The sequence below is a fragment of the Scyliorhinus canicula genome, chromosome 8, assembly GCF_902713615.1.
Source record: "Scyliorhinus canicula chromosome 8, sScyCan1.1, whole genome shotgun sequence".
In the NCBI taxonomy this organism is placed as follows: Eukaryota; Metazoa; Chordata; class Chondrichthyes; order Carcharhiniformes; family Scyliorhinidae; genus Scyliorhinus; species Scyliorhinus canicula.
Window position 1 is genome coordinate 165,184,901 of NC_052153.1, and position 17,120 is coordinate 165,202,020.

Below are 17,120 nucleotides of genomic sequence, written 5' to 3' on the forward strand. Positions count from 1 at the left end.
AGTTGGTGCAAGTGATGTAATTCTGAGATGTCAACAGTAATAAATGTTTTACTGGCTAATTATTTCCATTGACTGCCTATAGTGACTCATAATTTCAAAATCGCTAATGAAATTATTTATGAACTCATACAATTTTGTAAATTATTAACTAAAACAATAACTATTTTATAGTCATCCTCAGGGTGCAATTGCACTTGAACTATAATAAAATGCGCTTCTAAAGTATGTCATTGTACACTGTATTATATTGATGTTAATTTAATTTGCTTCTGAAAAGCCTTACATTTTGTATTTCGCATTGGTGTCAAAAATATAATGTTTAAGATGTGTATACGCAAATAAATGTTTTTGGACTCATTCTCAAAGTTCAGAATGTTTTATCAGGAAAATAATGGTAATCTTGGTGGTGGTGTTTCAAAGCACCGAGGTGCTCCCAAGGCCACACTTGTCCATCTAGAATTCTAGATGGTAAAGGTTGTGGGTTTGGTAGGTGCTGTCGAAGGAGCCTTGGTGAGTTACATACATAGAACATACAGTACAGAAGGAGGCCATTGGGCCTATCGAGTCTACACCAACCCACTTTAGCCCTCACTTCCACCCTATCCCCGTAACCTGATAACCCCTCCTAACCTTTTTGGTCACTAAGGGCAATTTATTATGGCCAATCTATTTAACCTCTACATCTTGGACTGTGGGAGGAAACAGGAACACCCGGAGGAAATCCACGCAGACACGGGGAGAACGTGCAGACTCCGCACTGACAATGACCCAGACGGGAATCGAACCGGGGACCCTGCAGTTCCTGCAGTGCTGCATGCAGATGGTACACACAGCTGCTACTGTGCATCGGTGGTGGAGGGAGTGAATCTTTAGAGTGATGGAAGGGGGAGCAATCAAGCGGGCTGATTTGTCCTGGATCGTGTCGAGCCTCTTCAGTGTTGTTGCACTTGCCCTTATCCAGGCAACTGGGGAGTATTCCATCACACTCCTGACATGTGCCTTGTAGATGGAGCGAAGTCTTTGGGGGGTCAGGAGATGAGTCACTCATCGCATGATTCTGAGCTTTTGACCTGCCCTTGTAGCTACAGTATTGGTAACCCCCCAGGATGTTGATAGTGGGGAATTCAGCAATGGTAATGCCACTGAATGTCAAGGGAAGGTAGTTAAATTCCTTATTGTTGGAAATGATCATTACCTGGCAGGCACCTATGTGGTACAAATATTACTTGCCCCTTGTCCTAAGCCTGGATATTGTCCAGGTATTGTTGCATTTGGACATGGACTGCTTCAGGACATGAGGAGTCGCAATGGTGCTGAACATTGTGCAATTATCTAAATTATCAGCGAACATCCCACATCTGACTTTATGATGGAAGGGAGGTCATTGATGAAGCAGCTGCAGATGGTTGACCCTAGGAAACTAGCCTGCTGTGATGTCCTGGAACTGAGATCATTGCCCTCCAACGCAACAACCATCTCCCTTTTGTGAAGTCTTCTCTCGGATTCCCATTGACTCCACATTTGCTCGGGTGATCTTTGTAACTACACTCGTAAAAATGCTGCATTGATGTTGAGGAAAGTTACTCTCACCTCACCTCTGGAGTTCAGCTCTTTTTTCCGTGTTCGGACCATTGAGGTGAGGAGCTGAGTGACGCTGGTGGAACCCAAAGTGAGCATCATTGACCAGGCTGTCGCTGAGTAAGTGGCACTTGATAGCGCTGTTGATAATACTGTCCATCACTTTTCTAATAATTGAGAATAAACTGATGTGGTGGGAATTGAGTGGTTCGGACCGGTTCTGGTTTTTGTGCACAGAACGTACTTGGACAATTTTCCACATTGCCGGGTAAATGCCAGTGCTGCAACTGTACTGGAACTGCATGCCTAGGGCATGTGACAAATTCTGGAGCACTCGTCTTCAGGATTATTGCTGGAATGTTGTCAGGGCACGTAGCCTTTACAGTATCCAGTGCCTTCAACCATTTTTTAATGTGGAGTGAATTGAATTGGTTGAAGACTGGTATCTGTGATGCTGGGATTTCTAGAGGAGGCCTTGATGGATTATCTACTAGGCCCTTCTGGCTGAAGATTGTTGCAAGTGCTTTAGCCTTGTCTTTTTCACTGATATGCTGGCTTCCTCCACCATTGAGGATAGGGGTATATGTGGAACCTCCTTCTCCAGTTAGTTAATTGTCCTCCACCATTCGCGACTGGATGCGGTAGGACAACTCTGTTTATTACTAACTGCTTATGTTGTTTGGCATGTGTGTCGTCCTGTATTGTAGCTACACCAGGTTGACACCTCATTTTTCAGTATACCTGGTTCTGCTCCTGACATGCTCTCCTGCACTCTCATTGAACCAGGGTTGAGGGCAGCATGGTGGTGCAGTAGTAGCACTGCAGTCTCACGGCGCCGAGGTCCCAGGTTCGATCCCGGCTCTGGGTCACTGTCCGTGTGGAGTTTGCACATTCTCCCCATGTGTGCGTGGGTTTCGCCCCCACAACTCAAAGATGAGCAAGGGAGGTGGGAGCAAGGACAGCCATTTTGTCCGGCTGTCCCCATCTCTCCCCCTCCCCCTCTTTCAGGCACCCTCACTTTATTGACCTCTCCTCACCCCCAACCTTGGGGAAGCCCCTGGAACAGCCCCCCCCCTCCCCCCAATCCCCCTGTAATTGGCAAGGCACATCGGGTCTGGCCCGTGTGGCTAATGCAAGATTTTAGAAATATTGGATTATAAACATTTGGCAATTTAAGGATTACAGGCCTGGGGTTAGAGTGCGTTTGAGTGCAGTAGTCATGGTTTTAAAAAGAATCTTGTTTTGCAAAACCGGAAAGATTTTCCGAGACAGAGGTGAAATTGATCAGAGTGAAAACAGCCTGGGCTAATGCAATGCTCTTTGTGTTTTTTTTTGCCTGGGGAGATAATTTGTTTTCAGCTTGGGGAGATGATCTGATTTCTGGGTGGTGCTAAGGTATTCAAACATTTTTGCAAGAGCTTTTTGAGTTGAATTCTGATCTGACTAACCCTTTAGGCCACAAGTAAAGTATTTTGCTCTCCCAGTAGGATAGTGTAAAAAAAAGTTATAGTATTTAAAGCAGAGCAGACTTGTCTGAAGACAAGGGGAAAGCTGAAACAAGCCAGTTGAAACAGCTTTTTGAAGACATCCAGCCGGAGTTCTAACAGGAGACAGATCTGTTCTGGAAAGCAAATATTAATCTGTGCCATTGGGATGCAGGATGGATTGAGAGCTGTATGGTTGATTAATTGGGAATATAGATAGTAATTTATCGAATTGGGTAGTGTTGTTTCAGAAGTAACTGCAAGCTATTTTCTGGTGTTATGTTAAAGAGTTTAATAGTGTATTAATAATGAAGTTTTGTTTTAAAATACCAAATCCCTATTTCGTGCAATCACTCCTGGAGCAAATCGTTCTTTCCGCACAGTCTTACAAAATAAAATATGAAGTTTTGGTCCAGTATCCTAGCCACTGTTGGGGTCTGATCTGGGATCACAATACCTGGTAGTGCCAACCTGGCACCTGGGAACCCTGGGAGTTCCCCTGGCACCCTGGAAGTGCCACCCATATTACCTGGCAGTTCTCGGCTATAGGGCAGCACTGCTGAGGTGCCAGGCTGGCATGCCAAGGTGCCCAGGTGCCAGGGGACCACACTGTTCTGTCCTTGACCACCCAGGGATTTCCAGTTACCTGGGAGACCCCCACCCCCTGCCAGGTGGTGTTACGCCTGGTCCACGTTTGTGTGGACCTGTTCTAAGCGGTGCCTTGGCGAAGTCTCCCAGATGTGGCCATTGAATAACAGGCGCCGGGTGAATCCAGCATCCGGATATTTAAATGAGCTGTTCGGCTTGTTTTAATATTCAGATCTGGAACTTGTCCAGCCAGGGCGAGATCCAGATCACCAGTCGGATGACCTATGATCGGCCTGGCGCCCAAACGGAGCCCAATTTAGTGCTCTGCGCATTTCACTCATTGCGCCTGGTTCCACACTGCGCGCAATGGGGTCGCTGAATTGCCCTGTGGGATCAATATTGGCCAGGACACTGGGGATAACTCCCTGTCCTTCTTTGAAATAATACCATGGGATCTTTGTCAGTAAATCTGAGGGGGGCATGGGGGTTTCACATCGGTATATTGTCTGGGCAGCATGGTAGCCTTGTGGATAGCACAATTGCTTTACAGCTCCAGGGTCCCAGGTTCGATTCCAGCTTGGGTCACTGTCTGTGTGGAGTCTGCACATCCTCCCCGTGTGTGCGTGGGTTTCCTCCGGGTGCTCCGGTTTCCTTCCACAGTCCAAAGATGTGCAGGTTAGGTGGATTGGCCATGATAAATTGCCCTTAGTGTCCAAAATTGCCCTTAGTGTTGGGTGGTGTTACTGGGTTATGGGGATACGGTGGAGGTGTTGACCTTGGGTAGGGTGCTCTTTCCAAGAGCCGGTGCAGACTCGATGGGCCGAATGGCCTCCTTCTGCACTGTAAATTCTATGAAAGGTGGATATTTGTTCCATGTTAGTAATTTTAAAGTGTTGATTTCAAAGGATGTTACCTCGCCAAGCTTATGCGAATGAAGTTTCAGGAACTTAATGGTCAGGGATTAAATTTATAAAACCAATGATTAATATAATAGAGATAGCGTGGAAGTTTAAGTCCTGTCACCATTTTCATTGTGGCCCTGTATATTTGAGAATACGGTGAATTAATTTTTTTTTTTTTTTATAAATGTTTTTATTCAGTTTTCGTATTTTATATTGAACAAATTACAAATTGTTAGGAGAGAGAAAAAAAAACAAACAAAAACAAACACGCAAAAATTAACATACATATTTACAGGTAAGCATCTTCGTAGTAGTAACTGCGCCCCCCCCCCCCTCAACATGTTTATTTAGCTTGGTTTTGGGCCTTAGCTAGCCATCGAACCCCCGTAACCAACCTGTAGCCCCCCCCCCCCTCCCGCTACCTTCCCCCGACTATTCTTCCTCTTGTACATTGGCCACAAATAGGTCCCGGAACAGTTGCATGAATGGCTCCCACGTTCTGTGGAAGCCGTCGTCCGACCCTCGGATGGCAAATTTGATTTTCTCCATTTGGAGAGATTCCGAGAGGTCGGACAGCCAGTCCGCAGCTCTGGGCGGTGCTGCTGACCGCCAGCCAAACAGGATTCTACGGCGGGCGATCAGGGAGGCAAAGGCAAGGGCATCCGCCCTCCTCCCCAGGAATAGATCTGGCTGTTCTGAAACCCCGAAGACCGCCACTATCGGGCATGGCTCCACCCTCACTCCCACCACTTTGGACATTACCTCGAAGAAGGCTGTCCAGTACTCCACGAGTCTGGGGCAGGACCAGAACATGTGGGCGTGGTTGGCCGGGCCTCTTTGGCACCGTTCACATCTGTCTTCCACCTCCGGGAAGAACCTACTCATACGGGTTCTTGTTAAGTGGGCTCTATGTACCACTTTTAGTTGCGTCAGGCTGAGCCTTGCGCACGTGGAGGTGGAGTTGACCCTATGCAGTGCTTCGCTCCAGAGTCCCCACCCGATATACGGTGAATTAATATCTTTCTCCTAACAAATGCTTTCTGTGAATTATCTAACTTATACCTTTTATTGATGTCTTTCTGGTAGTTTTCTCATTGTGCTATTTATTCTTTCTTTTAAGGTAATGAAGCACAGACACAAGATTCAGGTAAACATGATTACTTGCTCTGGGGAATAAAAGGTGAACTTGTGAGTTCACCTCAGGTCTTTTAGTTCATTTTCCAGGATAACGAGCAGCTGTAGAAGATTTCCTGCCTGAAACTGCATTTCCCTTCTCAAACTGCTCAAGCATCATTTCCAGATCTTTGACATTTGTAAACAAAAAATGTGCGTGCTTTAATCGATGAAGTTATAAACTGATGTTAGAAACCGAGGATGAGATCCACAAGAAGCAGATCATTTGGAACTTTATTTTAGAAACCCATACTGGAGTAAATGGATTGCACTTCTCATCGGCTTCACGTTGCGCCGGTAGATGGGAGAACAGGAGATGGGAGGTTTGGGCTTAAAGCTGATTCTGCATATTTAAATGAGAATTGTAATATGCCAATCTGGTTCACGCTCAGTGAGGGCATGAACCAGATTAGGTCCGCCGGGAGGGCCGGGAGCATCGTAAACTGGTTGGCGTCCACCACAAATCCCATTTCAGATCTCTCCCGGAATTCACTTGACATAGTGGGATTTACGCTGGGCACAATAGAGCCGGAGAATCGTTCCCCAAGTGCCAGGAGGAATATTGCGTTTGTGTGCATGAATTGGATTTTGCTTGCCACCTCCCAGCACCCCCATTCTCCTCTGCATTGTTGGGTCGGAGTGGGATGAGCCCCATTCATCGATGTCTTGATCTTGCACCAGCTGCAGATGACGGACAATTTGGCTCCAGACGATTGCCACACTGTATTTGTTAATCCTGTAACCAAAGGAGCATTTAATCTGTCTGAAAGGGAGCTCTCATTTTGTCACCTGCAGATGTTTGGAGATCCTATAACGTCAACGATGGCTTCAGAGGGGCACTAAACGGCGAAACGCACAGCTCGTCTCTGGCAGCCAAAGGTTTCCGTAGTGTCCGACCGAATCTTTCGCTTCCGGAGAGGAAAACGCCTCCACAGCAGGTGAATGGAAAGCAGCAAGTTATGTGTGACAGTGCGTCAACAGCTAGAGATGTGTTTTATAAATACTCCAGAAAGAAAGGCTGTTTTCTGACTCATTCAAACATGCTGCTTGCCAGCTCTCTTCCCATTGTCAGGTCGTTGGAATAAAATATGATTATCAGCTTGGCACTTGGTCTTTTCCAGGCACTGCTTGAAGCTGGGATACGTGTCGTACTGACAGAAGTGCAGGGCCTAGTAATATCTCATTGTAAGCCAACATTGTTAAATGCTAATTGCCTTGCTGCAGTTATTAATGCTTATTAATGAACTTGCTCGACAGATATTATATTGTTAAGAACTTGCAGTGCATACTGTTCCAGAATTATTGTAACACGTGCTATCAAGGTTATAGACACCAGTTTGTCACCAAGTTAGATTAATGTTAGTTTCTGCAAATCAAATGAACCTCATGTTTTCCTTGAACTTCCCGGTTTGTTTTACACCTCAAAACACACTAAATCACCCAAATGGTATTCAATTCTTTTTGGGTTAAAGCTTGCAAGGAATGAAGTGACCAGGATTTTATGAGGTGGTAAAGAGTCAGCTCCACATCTCTTGTTAATCCAAGGCTTGCTCAGGTGCTTACTTTAACACAATGCATTGGCATTGACTGAATCTTTTAGTCTTATCAGCTTGGCTGATTTGTTCTTTCTTTCCAAGTGGGCGAGGACTCAGATTCAGTTACCAGTCGTAAGGTACCTCATTTATGTATCTGAAGAGTTTCCGATAGGAACTATAATAAGTTAAATCCCTGGTATGTGTGTACCTGCTCTCGGGTGTGGTGGTAGTTTCGTTTGAGAAAATATTTTATTTAAGGCATTTTCACATATACACCAATGAACAACCACACCCCACTTGCCCCCCTAACGCCAACCCCCAACAACATCCCACTTTCCCCCTTTTGACCCCTTACTCTCCAGCCCTCCTGGCTGACCCCTCAGTCCTCCTTAAAGAAATCAATAAACGGATTCCACCTCCGGGTGAATCCCTCTGCCGACCCCTACAGAGCGAACTTAACCTTTCCAGCCTCAGGAATTCCACCAGGTCGCTCATCCACACCCCAGCTTTCGGCGGTTCCGAGTCCCGCCACCTGAGCAAAATCCAGCTCCAGGCCATCAGGGAGGCAAAGGCCAAAACATCTCTCACTCCCTGGACTGCCAGGTCTTCCAATACCCGAATATTGCCACCTCTGGACTCGAAACCACCTCCACATCCAGCACCTTGGACATCACGTCTGAGAACCCCTGCCAGAACCCCCTCAATCTTGGGACGTGCCTAGAACATGTGTACGTGGTTCCAGGCCCCCCCCCCCCCCCCCCCCCCCACCCTGCGCACAGCCCACACCTATCCTCTACCACCAAAAATAACCTACTCATCCTCGCCACTGTATTGTGGGCCCCTTGCACCACTTGAAACTGGATGAAGCTTAATCTCGCACATGATGAGGACATGTTCACCTTCCATGTGGCCTCCGTCAATGCATCAGCCCCCGCCTCTGCTCCCAGCTCCTCCTCCTATTTACGCTTAATATCCCCCACCAGGGCTCTGTCCCACTCCATCAATTCGTATAGATATCTGACACCTTCCCCTCCCTTATTTCATCCTTCGACAGCTCCTTGACCTGCAACCCCAGGGGTGGCTGCTCAGGAAAGGATCCCACCTCTCTCCTTACGAAGTGCCGAATCTGCAGGTACCTATAGCCATTCCCCCTGGGCAACTCATAATCTTCCTCCAGGTCCTCCAACATCACAAAATTGCCCCCTATAAACAGATTGCCAAAGCATTCAATCCCTGTCTACCGCCACCCCGAAACCTCGCATCCAGCGCTGTTGGCACAAACCTATGGGGCACGATTCTCCGCCCCCCACGACGGGTCGGAGAATAGCGGGAGGGCCTTCCCGACCTCCCGCTATTCCCCCCCTCCCACGGCCACCTCCGACACAAATCGCTGCTCGCCGTTTTTTACGGCGAGCAGCGATTCTCCCCTATCCGATGGGCCGATTTCCCAGGCCTTTACGGCCGTTTTCACGAACTCCAACACACCTGCTCTCACCGTTCATGAAAACGGCCGCAAAGTGCCGTTCTGGGGAACCATGGCACTGATTGGCACGGCCGCACCACGGCCATGCCAAGGGTGCCATGGGCCCGCGATCGGTGGGCACCGATTGCGGGCAGCGGGTCCGAACCCCGCGCACTCTTTGTTCCTCCGCCGCCCCGCTGGATCAGTCCGCGGGGCGGCTGAGGGGCATAACGGCCCGCGCATGCGTGGGTTTCACGCATATGCTGATGACGTTATCCGCGCATACGCGGGTTGGAGCCGTCCAATCCGCGCTTGCGCAGCTGACGTCATCGTGCACGTCAGCCGCCGTTAACTTTGGCACGCGGGCTTAGCGAAGTTCGCTAAGCCTGCGATGCCGAGGTTCACGGGGCCCCGCTGGTAGCCCCGACCGGGGAGCAGAATCGGGCCCCGGGAGGGGGTGCGGAGGCTGCCGTGAAACACGGCCAGTTTCACGGCAGCCTTCACGACTCCGCATTTGCGGAGAATCGCGCCCACGGTTATTACAGATCGGCGCCCACACCGAGGCACCCTCCAGCCCCAGGTTCTGCCTCCACTGCCACCATACCCTTATTGCCAACACCACCACTGGGCTCGCGGAGGTAGCTGGCCGGCGAAAATGGTAAAGGCGCCAACAACAAAGCCCTCAAACACTTACCCCAACACAATGCAGCCTCCATCCAACCCCACACTGACCCTCCCCCACGGCCCATTTCCTTACCATAGCAGTGTTTGCCACCCGATAACAGTTCATCGTGTCTGGAAACACCAGCACCCCCCCACCCCCACTCCCAAGAAAGCTCACCGCACCCTTGGGGGTCATCCCCGCCCACGCAAACCTGGAGACCTGCCCATTGACCTTCTGAAAAAATGACTTGGGAACAAAGATTGGGTGGTTCTGAAATACCAACTGGGCAGCACCTTTAAATTTCACTGTCTGCACCCCCTGCCAGCGACAGAGGTTGCACAGTGGTTAGCACTGTTGCTTCGCAGCTCCAAGGTCTCAGGTTCGATTCCTGGTGTGGGTTGCTGTTTGTATGGAGTCTGCACGTTCTCTTTGTGTCTGCATGGGTTTCCTCCGGGTGCTCTGGTTTCCTCCGACAATTCCGGAAAAACGTGCTGTTAGGTGAACTGGACATTCTGAAGTCTCCCTCTCTGTACACGAATAGGCTCTGGAGTGTGACGACTGGCGGCATTTCACAGTAACTTATTTTTTTTTAAAGTCCACCGTTGTCTGTCCACCAGCCGATCCAAGTTCAGTCTATGCAACTGTGTCCAACTCCGCGCCACCTCGACACCCAATACCTGAAACGTGCCCCCCACCACCCTAAATGGCAACTCCCCAGTCTCCTTTCCTGCCCTCTGGCATTAATCGGGAACACCTTGTTCTTTCCCATATTCAATTTGTATCCCGAAAATGGCCATGTCCCCCCAGGATCTCCATGATTCTTCTGATGCTGTAAACCGGGTCCGAAATTTTTTATCATAAAATTTTTATCATAGAATTTACAGTGCAGAAGGAGGCCATTCGGCCCATCGAGTCTGCACCGGCTCTTGGAAAGAGCACCCTACCCACGGTCAACACCTCCGCCCTATCCCCATAACCCAGTAACCCCACCCAACACTAAGGGCAATTTTGGACACTAAGGGCAATTTATCATGGCCAATCCACCTAACCTGCACACCTTTGGACTGTGGGAGGAAACCCACGCACACATGGGGAAGATGTGCAGACTCCGCACAGACAGTAACCCAAGCCGGAATCGAACTTGGGACTCTGGAGCTGTGAAACAATTGTGCTATCCACAGTGCTACCGTGCTGCCCTTAATATATGGAAACAGGTCGTCCACATACAATGAGATCCTACGCTCGCTGTCCACATTCATTAATGATATCGGGCGGTGCGACCCACATTGCTCCTGGTCCCTGTCCCTCTTCAAAATCAGGGAGATGGAAGCCTGCAACAAATTAAGGAAGAGTTCCCCCCATCCCCTTCCTCACTTCATTTAAAAAAAAATTTAGATTACCCAATTATTTTTTCCAACTAAGGGGCAATTTAGTGTGGCCAATCCACCTACTCTGCACATTTTTTGCGTTGTAGGGGCGAAATCCACGCAGACACGGGGAGAATGTGCACACTCCACACGGACAGTGACCCAGAGCTGGGATCGAACCTGGGACCTCAGCGCCATGAGGCAGCTGAGCTAACCACTAGGCCACCGTGCTGCCCGATCCCTCACTTCATTATACATCCTTTCCAGCAGTGGCCCCAGGTCCACCCCAAACTTTTTATGGAACTCTACCGGGAACCAGGGTCCAGGGGCCTTCCCCGCTTGCATCGCCCCCATAACATCCTCCAGCTCCCTCAGCCCAATTGGCGCCCCCAGCCCCTGAACCAGCCCCTCCTCTACTTTGGGGAAACTTCAACCCATCCAGGAACCACCGCATCCCGTCCTTCCTGGTCAGGGTCTCCGGCTCATGAAGCCTCCCATAAAAGGCCTCGAACACCCCATTCACTCTCTCCGGGCCCATCACCACCTTACCCTTCTCATCCCAAACTCTCTCAATCACCCTCGCCGCCTCCTGCTTTCTCAACTGATGGGCCAAGAGCCAACTCGCCTTTTCCCCATGCTCATACACAGAACTGCTGGGCCTCTGCAACTGGTCCACTGCCTTCCCATAGAAACTAGCCCAAACTCCATCTGGAGCCTCTGCCCCTCCTTCAACAACCCAGCAGCTGGCCCTCTCCTCCCGCTCCGTCTTCTCGATCTGCGCACGAAGTGATATAAACTCCCCCCTGACTACAGCCTTGAGTGCCTCCCACAACATGGCAGCTGTGACCTCCCCCGTGACATTCAGCTCTCCATAGTCTTGAATGGCAACCCGTACCTGCTCACATACCTCCTCACCAGTCAGCAACCCCACATCCAGCTCCTACTGCGGGCACTGCCCCCCCCCCCCTCCCTCAGTCAACCATTCCACCATCTTTTCCTGTGGCGCACCACAAAGACTCGCGGATTCATCCACCAGCCACACCAGAGGGGTATAACCTGCCCCAGGCACTCCTGTAACTTTTGCCCTCAAATACTGCACCCCTCAGGCAGGAAAAGACTGAAAGAAAACCCGCCTTTCACAGGAGCCACCAAACGTGTGACCTCTCACTCCATGGCCGCCACCCAAAGTCCGGGTGTGGTGATAGTTGACGCACTGAAACAAAGCTCAATTGCCTGGGGTTGGGGAGCGAGGGAAACAGTCCAGGCACCTGATTTGAGTAACTATATAGTGACTCCCGCTGGAAGTGTGCGCAGGATTGGGTTTGTCAGCGACACTGCTCACTGTGGTTAAATATATGGCCAGAAAATTCCTTCAGAGTTCCCCAAGAATAATGAATAATTGAGTGAGGTACCCAAAGAGTTCTGGCACCCATACTGCCGTGTTCCACCAAAGAACTTAGCATCTTCAGATGAGCAGGGAAAAGATGACATTGGAAAAGGGAACAAATTTTAGACTGGAAATTCCAATAAGTAGCAGATGCTCTTTTAGTGACTATTTGTCTTGTCTCATTGTTCTGTTTGAAGAGCAAATTGTAATAATATCTACACACCAGACTGAAAAAGGTTGTATGAAAATCCCAAAGTTAAGCGAAGGAATAATCTTGAGACCAGACATGTTAATGAGCAGTAACATTTGTATTCATTTCAAATAACCTGGTGTATTTCAGTTAAGGCTACATTCAATAATCATGTTACATTACAGTGGCATTACCTTAGTGCTATCACCGCTGTTAAAGATAAACTGTGAAGAGTTTCCACCAGGTAAAAGCAGTATGATGGCAAAGTGTATGCTATAGACCCTGTTGATATGTTTTGTCATATATGTGCAGTGATTAAGAATAGTCTAACAACTTCACTTTGTATAAATACTTAGTGTAGCTGAGCTGAAGGAATGAGGGAGTGGATAGCATTTTCTGCAGATGGTCCTTTAATTTGTTGTCAGACGCAAACTGTCTGTGATGGTTTATAATTGCTCAGTAAGTGTAATTAAACCGTTTTTTTCAGATCGTTCAACCCCAACATTGACATTCTAAAGATAATTTGGTGTAATGTTAATGAGTCACATTAAATGTGCCCTTTTAAGTCTTAGCTCAAATGTTTTCATTGAAATGAATTTGCCTTGCTGATGTTTTCCATTTTTGTTTTTCTTTCTTCTTGTATGGTTTCTGTCTTTCCTGCTGTGTGGTTATCTTTGACAGGTTCCTTCACCACCACCCAGAATGGAAAGTTTTAATTGGTGTTCACTAACGGATCCTGCCAGCCACCCTATACTACTTAATTCAACCCAGGATCTGACACGTGGCAATTGGCCATCACCCCCAACACCTAGCCTGCAAATAACCTCCAGTGTTAACAGTTTGATTAATAAGAAAGAGTACACACATAGCTCATCGCATTTGCTTCAACACTCCAGCACAATTTCCCCATCGGCACAGCAGCCACCAACTGCCCAGGGACTAACTTGCAAAGTAGCCGATAGTAGAGCTGTTGACCCTTCACTTCAGACAAGCCATGGGCACCCCCAAAACCGTAAAGTCACTGCCATCAAGCTAACCTTGTCGGAGATTGCTAATTTCTACCGTGCAAGAAAGCCATCCAAGTCTGACACTGTTGCGAAACCCTCACTCCATTCACTTTTACCCGGAGATAGGACAGAGCCTGAGAGACACACAGCCTCTCTTTCCATTCAGATAGCTCCAGGAAGTCTGCATGCAACAGAATCTGGGCTCGACACACAAGGATGCCCACCTGTATCTGCTGCAAACAGTGGACGGCGTCTACACAAGGACATGTTACAAGTGCTTAATGCTCCATCCTGTGCACGCTTCTCAGGGCATCATCTGGTATATACTTTCTTTTTTATTGGCAGCAATTTTCAATGTAGTTAACATTTTATTCCCACTTGCAGAGGTCTTCAAAGTTAATAAGTTGGCTCTCCGTCACATTTTACAACTTAACTATTGGGAAAAGTCCAATCAATGGCTTAAATTATTTTTTAAAGCAGCATTATCATAGTTGTACATTGGCAATTCGGCCTTCTGGCAGCTTAAAGCCGCTACAAATCCAGGGGCAGTGGCAAAGTTTAAAGTGTTTCTGGTGTGTTTTGAGGCAAGTGATAATGGGTCATAAGCTCTGCATGGTTTCAAAATGGGGAAGGTTTGAGTTTTGGGAAATGTCTTGTTGCTTACAGAGGCATATGTCAGTTTCACCAGTATGTGACCTGCATTCCAACAGTCAATTTACAGAGCTGATCCCATTCGGATAATGAGCATGTAGGTTGCCTATGGTGAATAAGGTCCAGCAAGAAACACCGTTTTAAAATGCGGAAAAGTAGGGTTGATAAAAACCCTCACTCTCTTGTCACTTCTGTGTGGGTGAGCCTATGGTCAAATCGCTTCATTACAAGTGATGGTTCCCCCTCCCGCGACATCAAATCTTCAAACTAGGGGAAAAGTGAATATCTCTAATCTGATGTCTTGTTTGCATTGATGCAGTTGGATCATTAATCAGTGTGTCTCCTGCCTGGCACCTGCTTGGCCATTCCTGGGACAGGACTAAAATGCTAACTTGCACACGTGTTGCTACGCTCTTCTGCTGAGACCTAACCTCTTCTTCCCACAAATGGACCCAAGGCAAATTTATGTTCTGGTCCACTGCCACTACTCCCACCCCACCTCGACTTCAAACTACCATTCAACGTGAAAGCTTGAAGCAAAAAAGCTGCTGGTAGCAGTCCATTGTATAAACTGCCCATTGGAGACCCAGCTAAGATGGGTTTGTGTCTGAAATGTCCTCCGCAAGAGCTATTTCATTTGAACATACCTTATTTCTGCAGATTTTCAATAATTGGAATCAGTACGTTGCTATAAGAATATCAATGTAGTCAATCATATTGAGAGCACAAGAACCCATCTTGTTCCAAGTTGAATGCGTTGTGGATTTAAAAAAATTCATTTTTACCGAATGTGTGCGTTGCTGATTAGCCCTACACTTATTGCCCGTCCCTAGTTGCCCATCAGAAGGTGTAGTGAGCTGCCTTCTTGAACCGCTACTGCCCCAGGGACACTCACAATGCTAATAGGGAGGGAGCTCCAGGATTTTGACCCAGTGACAGTGAAGAAATGGTGATATATTTCCAAGTCAGGATGGTGAGTGACTTGGAGGGGAACCTCCAGGTGGTGGTCTTCCTATGTATCTGCTGCTCTTGCCCTTCTAGATGGTAATGGTTGTAGGTTTGGAAGGTGATGCCTCAGGAACCTTGGTGAGTTACTGCAGTGCATATTGTAGATGGTACACACGGCTGCCACTGTTTATGGTGGTGGAGGGTTTGAATGTTTGTGGAAGGGGGAGCAATCAATTGGGCTGCTTTGTCCTGGATGGTGTCGAGCTTCTTGAGTGTTGTTGGAGCTGCACCTGCATTTTCCAGGCAAGTGGAAAATATTCCATTACACTCCTTGTGCCTTGTAGATGGTGGACAGGGTTTGAAGAATCAGGAGATAAGTTACTCTCCGCAGGATGTCTAGCCTTTCACCTGCCCTGGTAGCCACAGTATCAATATGGCTAGTCCAGTTCAGTTTCTGATCAATGGTAACCCCCAGGATATTTATTGTGGGTAATTCAGTGATGGTAATGTCATAGAATGCCAAGTGACGATGGTTAGATCCTCTGTTGTAGGAGATGGTCATTGCCTGGCACTTGTGTGGCATGAATGATATTTGCCACTTGTCAGCCCAAGCCTGGATATTGTCCAGGCCTTGCTGCATTTGGACATGGACTGCTTCACTATCTGAGGAGTCGCGAATGCTACTGAACCCTGTGCAGTCATCCGAAAACATCCCCACTTCTGGCCTTATGATGGAAGGGAGGTCATTGATGAAGCAGCTGAAGATGTTTGGGCATAGGACTCTACCCTGAAGAACCCCTGCAGTGATGTCCTGGAGCTGTGATGATTGGTCTCCAACCACCACAACCATCTTCCTTTGTGCCAGATATGATTCCAACCATCAAAGAGTTTTCCCCCTGATTCTCATAGCTAGGGCTCCTCGACGCCATACTTCTTCAAATGCTGCTTTGATGTTAAGGGCAGTCACTCTCACCCCACATCTGGCATTCGGCTCTCTTGTCCGTGGATGAACCTCGGCTATAAGGTCAGGAGCTGAATGAACGCGGTGGAACCCAAACTGAGCATCCGTGAGCAGGTTATTGCCACTTGCTTGAGTAAGTGCGACTTGCTAGAGTTGTTGATGACCCCTTCCATCACTTTGCTGATAGGCTGGGTTGGATTTGTCCTATTTCCTGTATACAGGACACACCTCGGTAATTTCCCACATTGCCAATTAGATGCCAGTGTTTGTTGGTGTACTGGAACAGCTTGGCTAGGGGCACGGCAAGTTCTGGAGCACAAGTTTTTAGTACTATTGTTGCATTATTGTCAGGGCCCATAGCCTTTGCGGTATCCAGTGCCTTCAGCCATTTCTTGATATCATGTGGAGTGAATCGTATTGGCTGAAGACTGACGTCTGTGATGCTGGGGACCTCCAGAAGACACCAAAGTGGATCATCCACTTGGCACTTCTGGCTGAAGATTGTTGCGAATGCTTCAGCCTTGTCTTTTGCGCAGATGTGCTGGGGTTATGTGTCATTGAGGATGGGGATATTTGTGGAGCCACCTCCTTCAGTGACGACCTGTTTTGGAAAGAGAAAGAAAGCCTTAGTTTGAACTCTTCCGGTGCGCACACCCTAATACAGCACAACTAAAATTAAATGTGCAGAGAGCTTTAGGGTTTGGTTAAACACATTTAATATTTGGGAAGAGGGGGATAGAGATTGATGGACAATCAAATGAGGAAGGGAAGCAGGAGTCACAAATAGGAAGGTCTGGGGAGAGGGAAGTGGGAACTCTTCATCCCCATAAAGGCTGGATGTGCAGTGAATAAATTTCTAAAGTATGCAGCAGAAAGACTGCATTGACATGTGTTTGTAAAATTCCATAGGTATGGCTGCAAATTGTAGCATTTTATGCCAACAATATTTTGTCAGATGTATGCATGAGTCTCATAACAACAACCTCTGGGAGAGGTACTTTGGGCATTAATGTGCTCCAACACTGAATGGAAAGACACAGATGTGCCAAGCACTGAATGCCGCTGCAACAGCAAAGTACTGGACATCTTAAATAAAAACAGAACATGCAGGAAATATTCCACAACTGAGGCGATATTTCTGGAGAGAGAAATGGAGCGAACAGGCCGAATCTTGTCGAGACGTCAAGGGTCTCACCTGGCTGAAGAGATGCCGGCGTTGAACT

The 17,120-nt window shown here is 47.9% G+C and overlaps 1 protein-coding gene across 1 annotated transcript in view; it reads left to right on the top strand.

Moving 5' to 3' along the window:
- Positions 1-17,120, top strand: part of sorbs2b (sorbin and SH3 domain containing 2b) — a 531,274-nt gene that overhangs the window by 340,321 nt on the left and 173,833 nt on the right. Inside the window, exons 5-6 of the mRNA XM_038805638.1 lie at positions 5,673-5,699; positions 6,521-6,663. Of these exons, the coding sequence (XP_038661566.1) occupies positions 5,673-5,699; positions 6,521-6,663 (170 nt within the window). The remainder of the gene's footprint in view (positions 1-5,672; positions 5,700-6,520; positions 6,664-17,120) is intronic.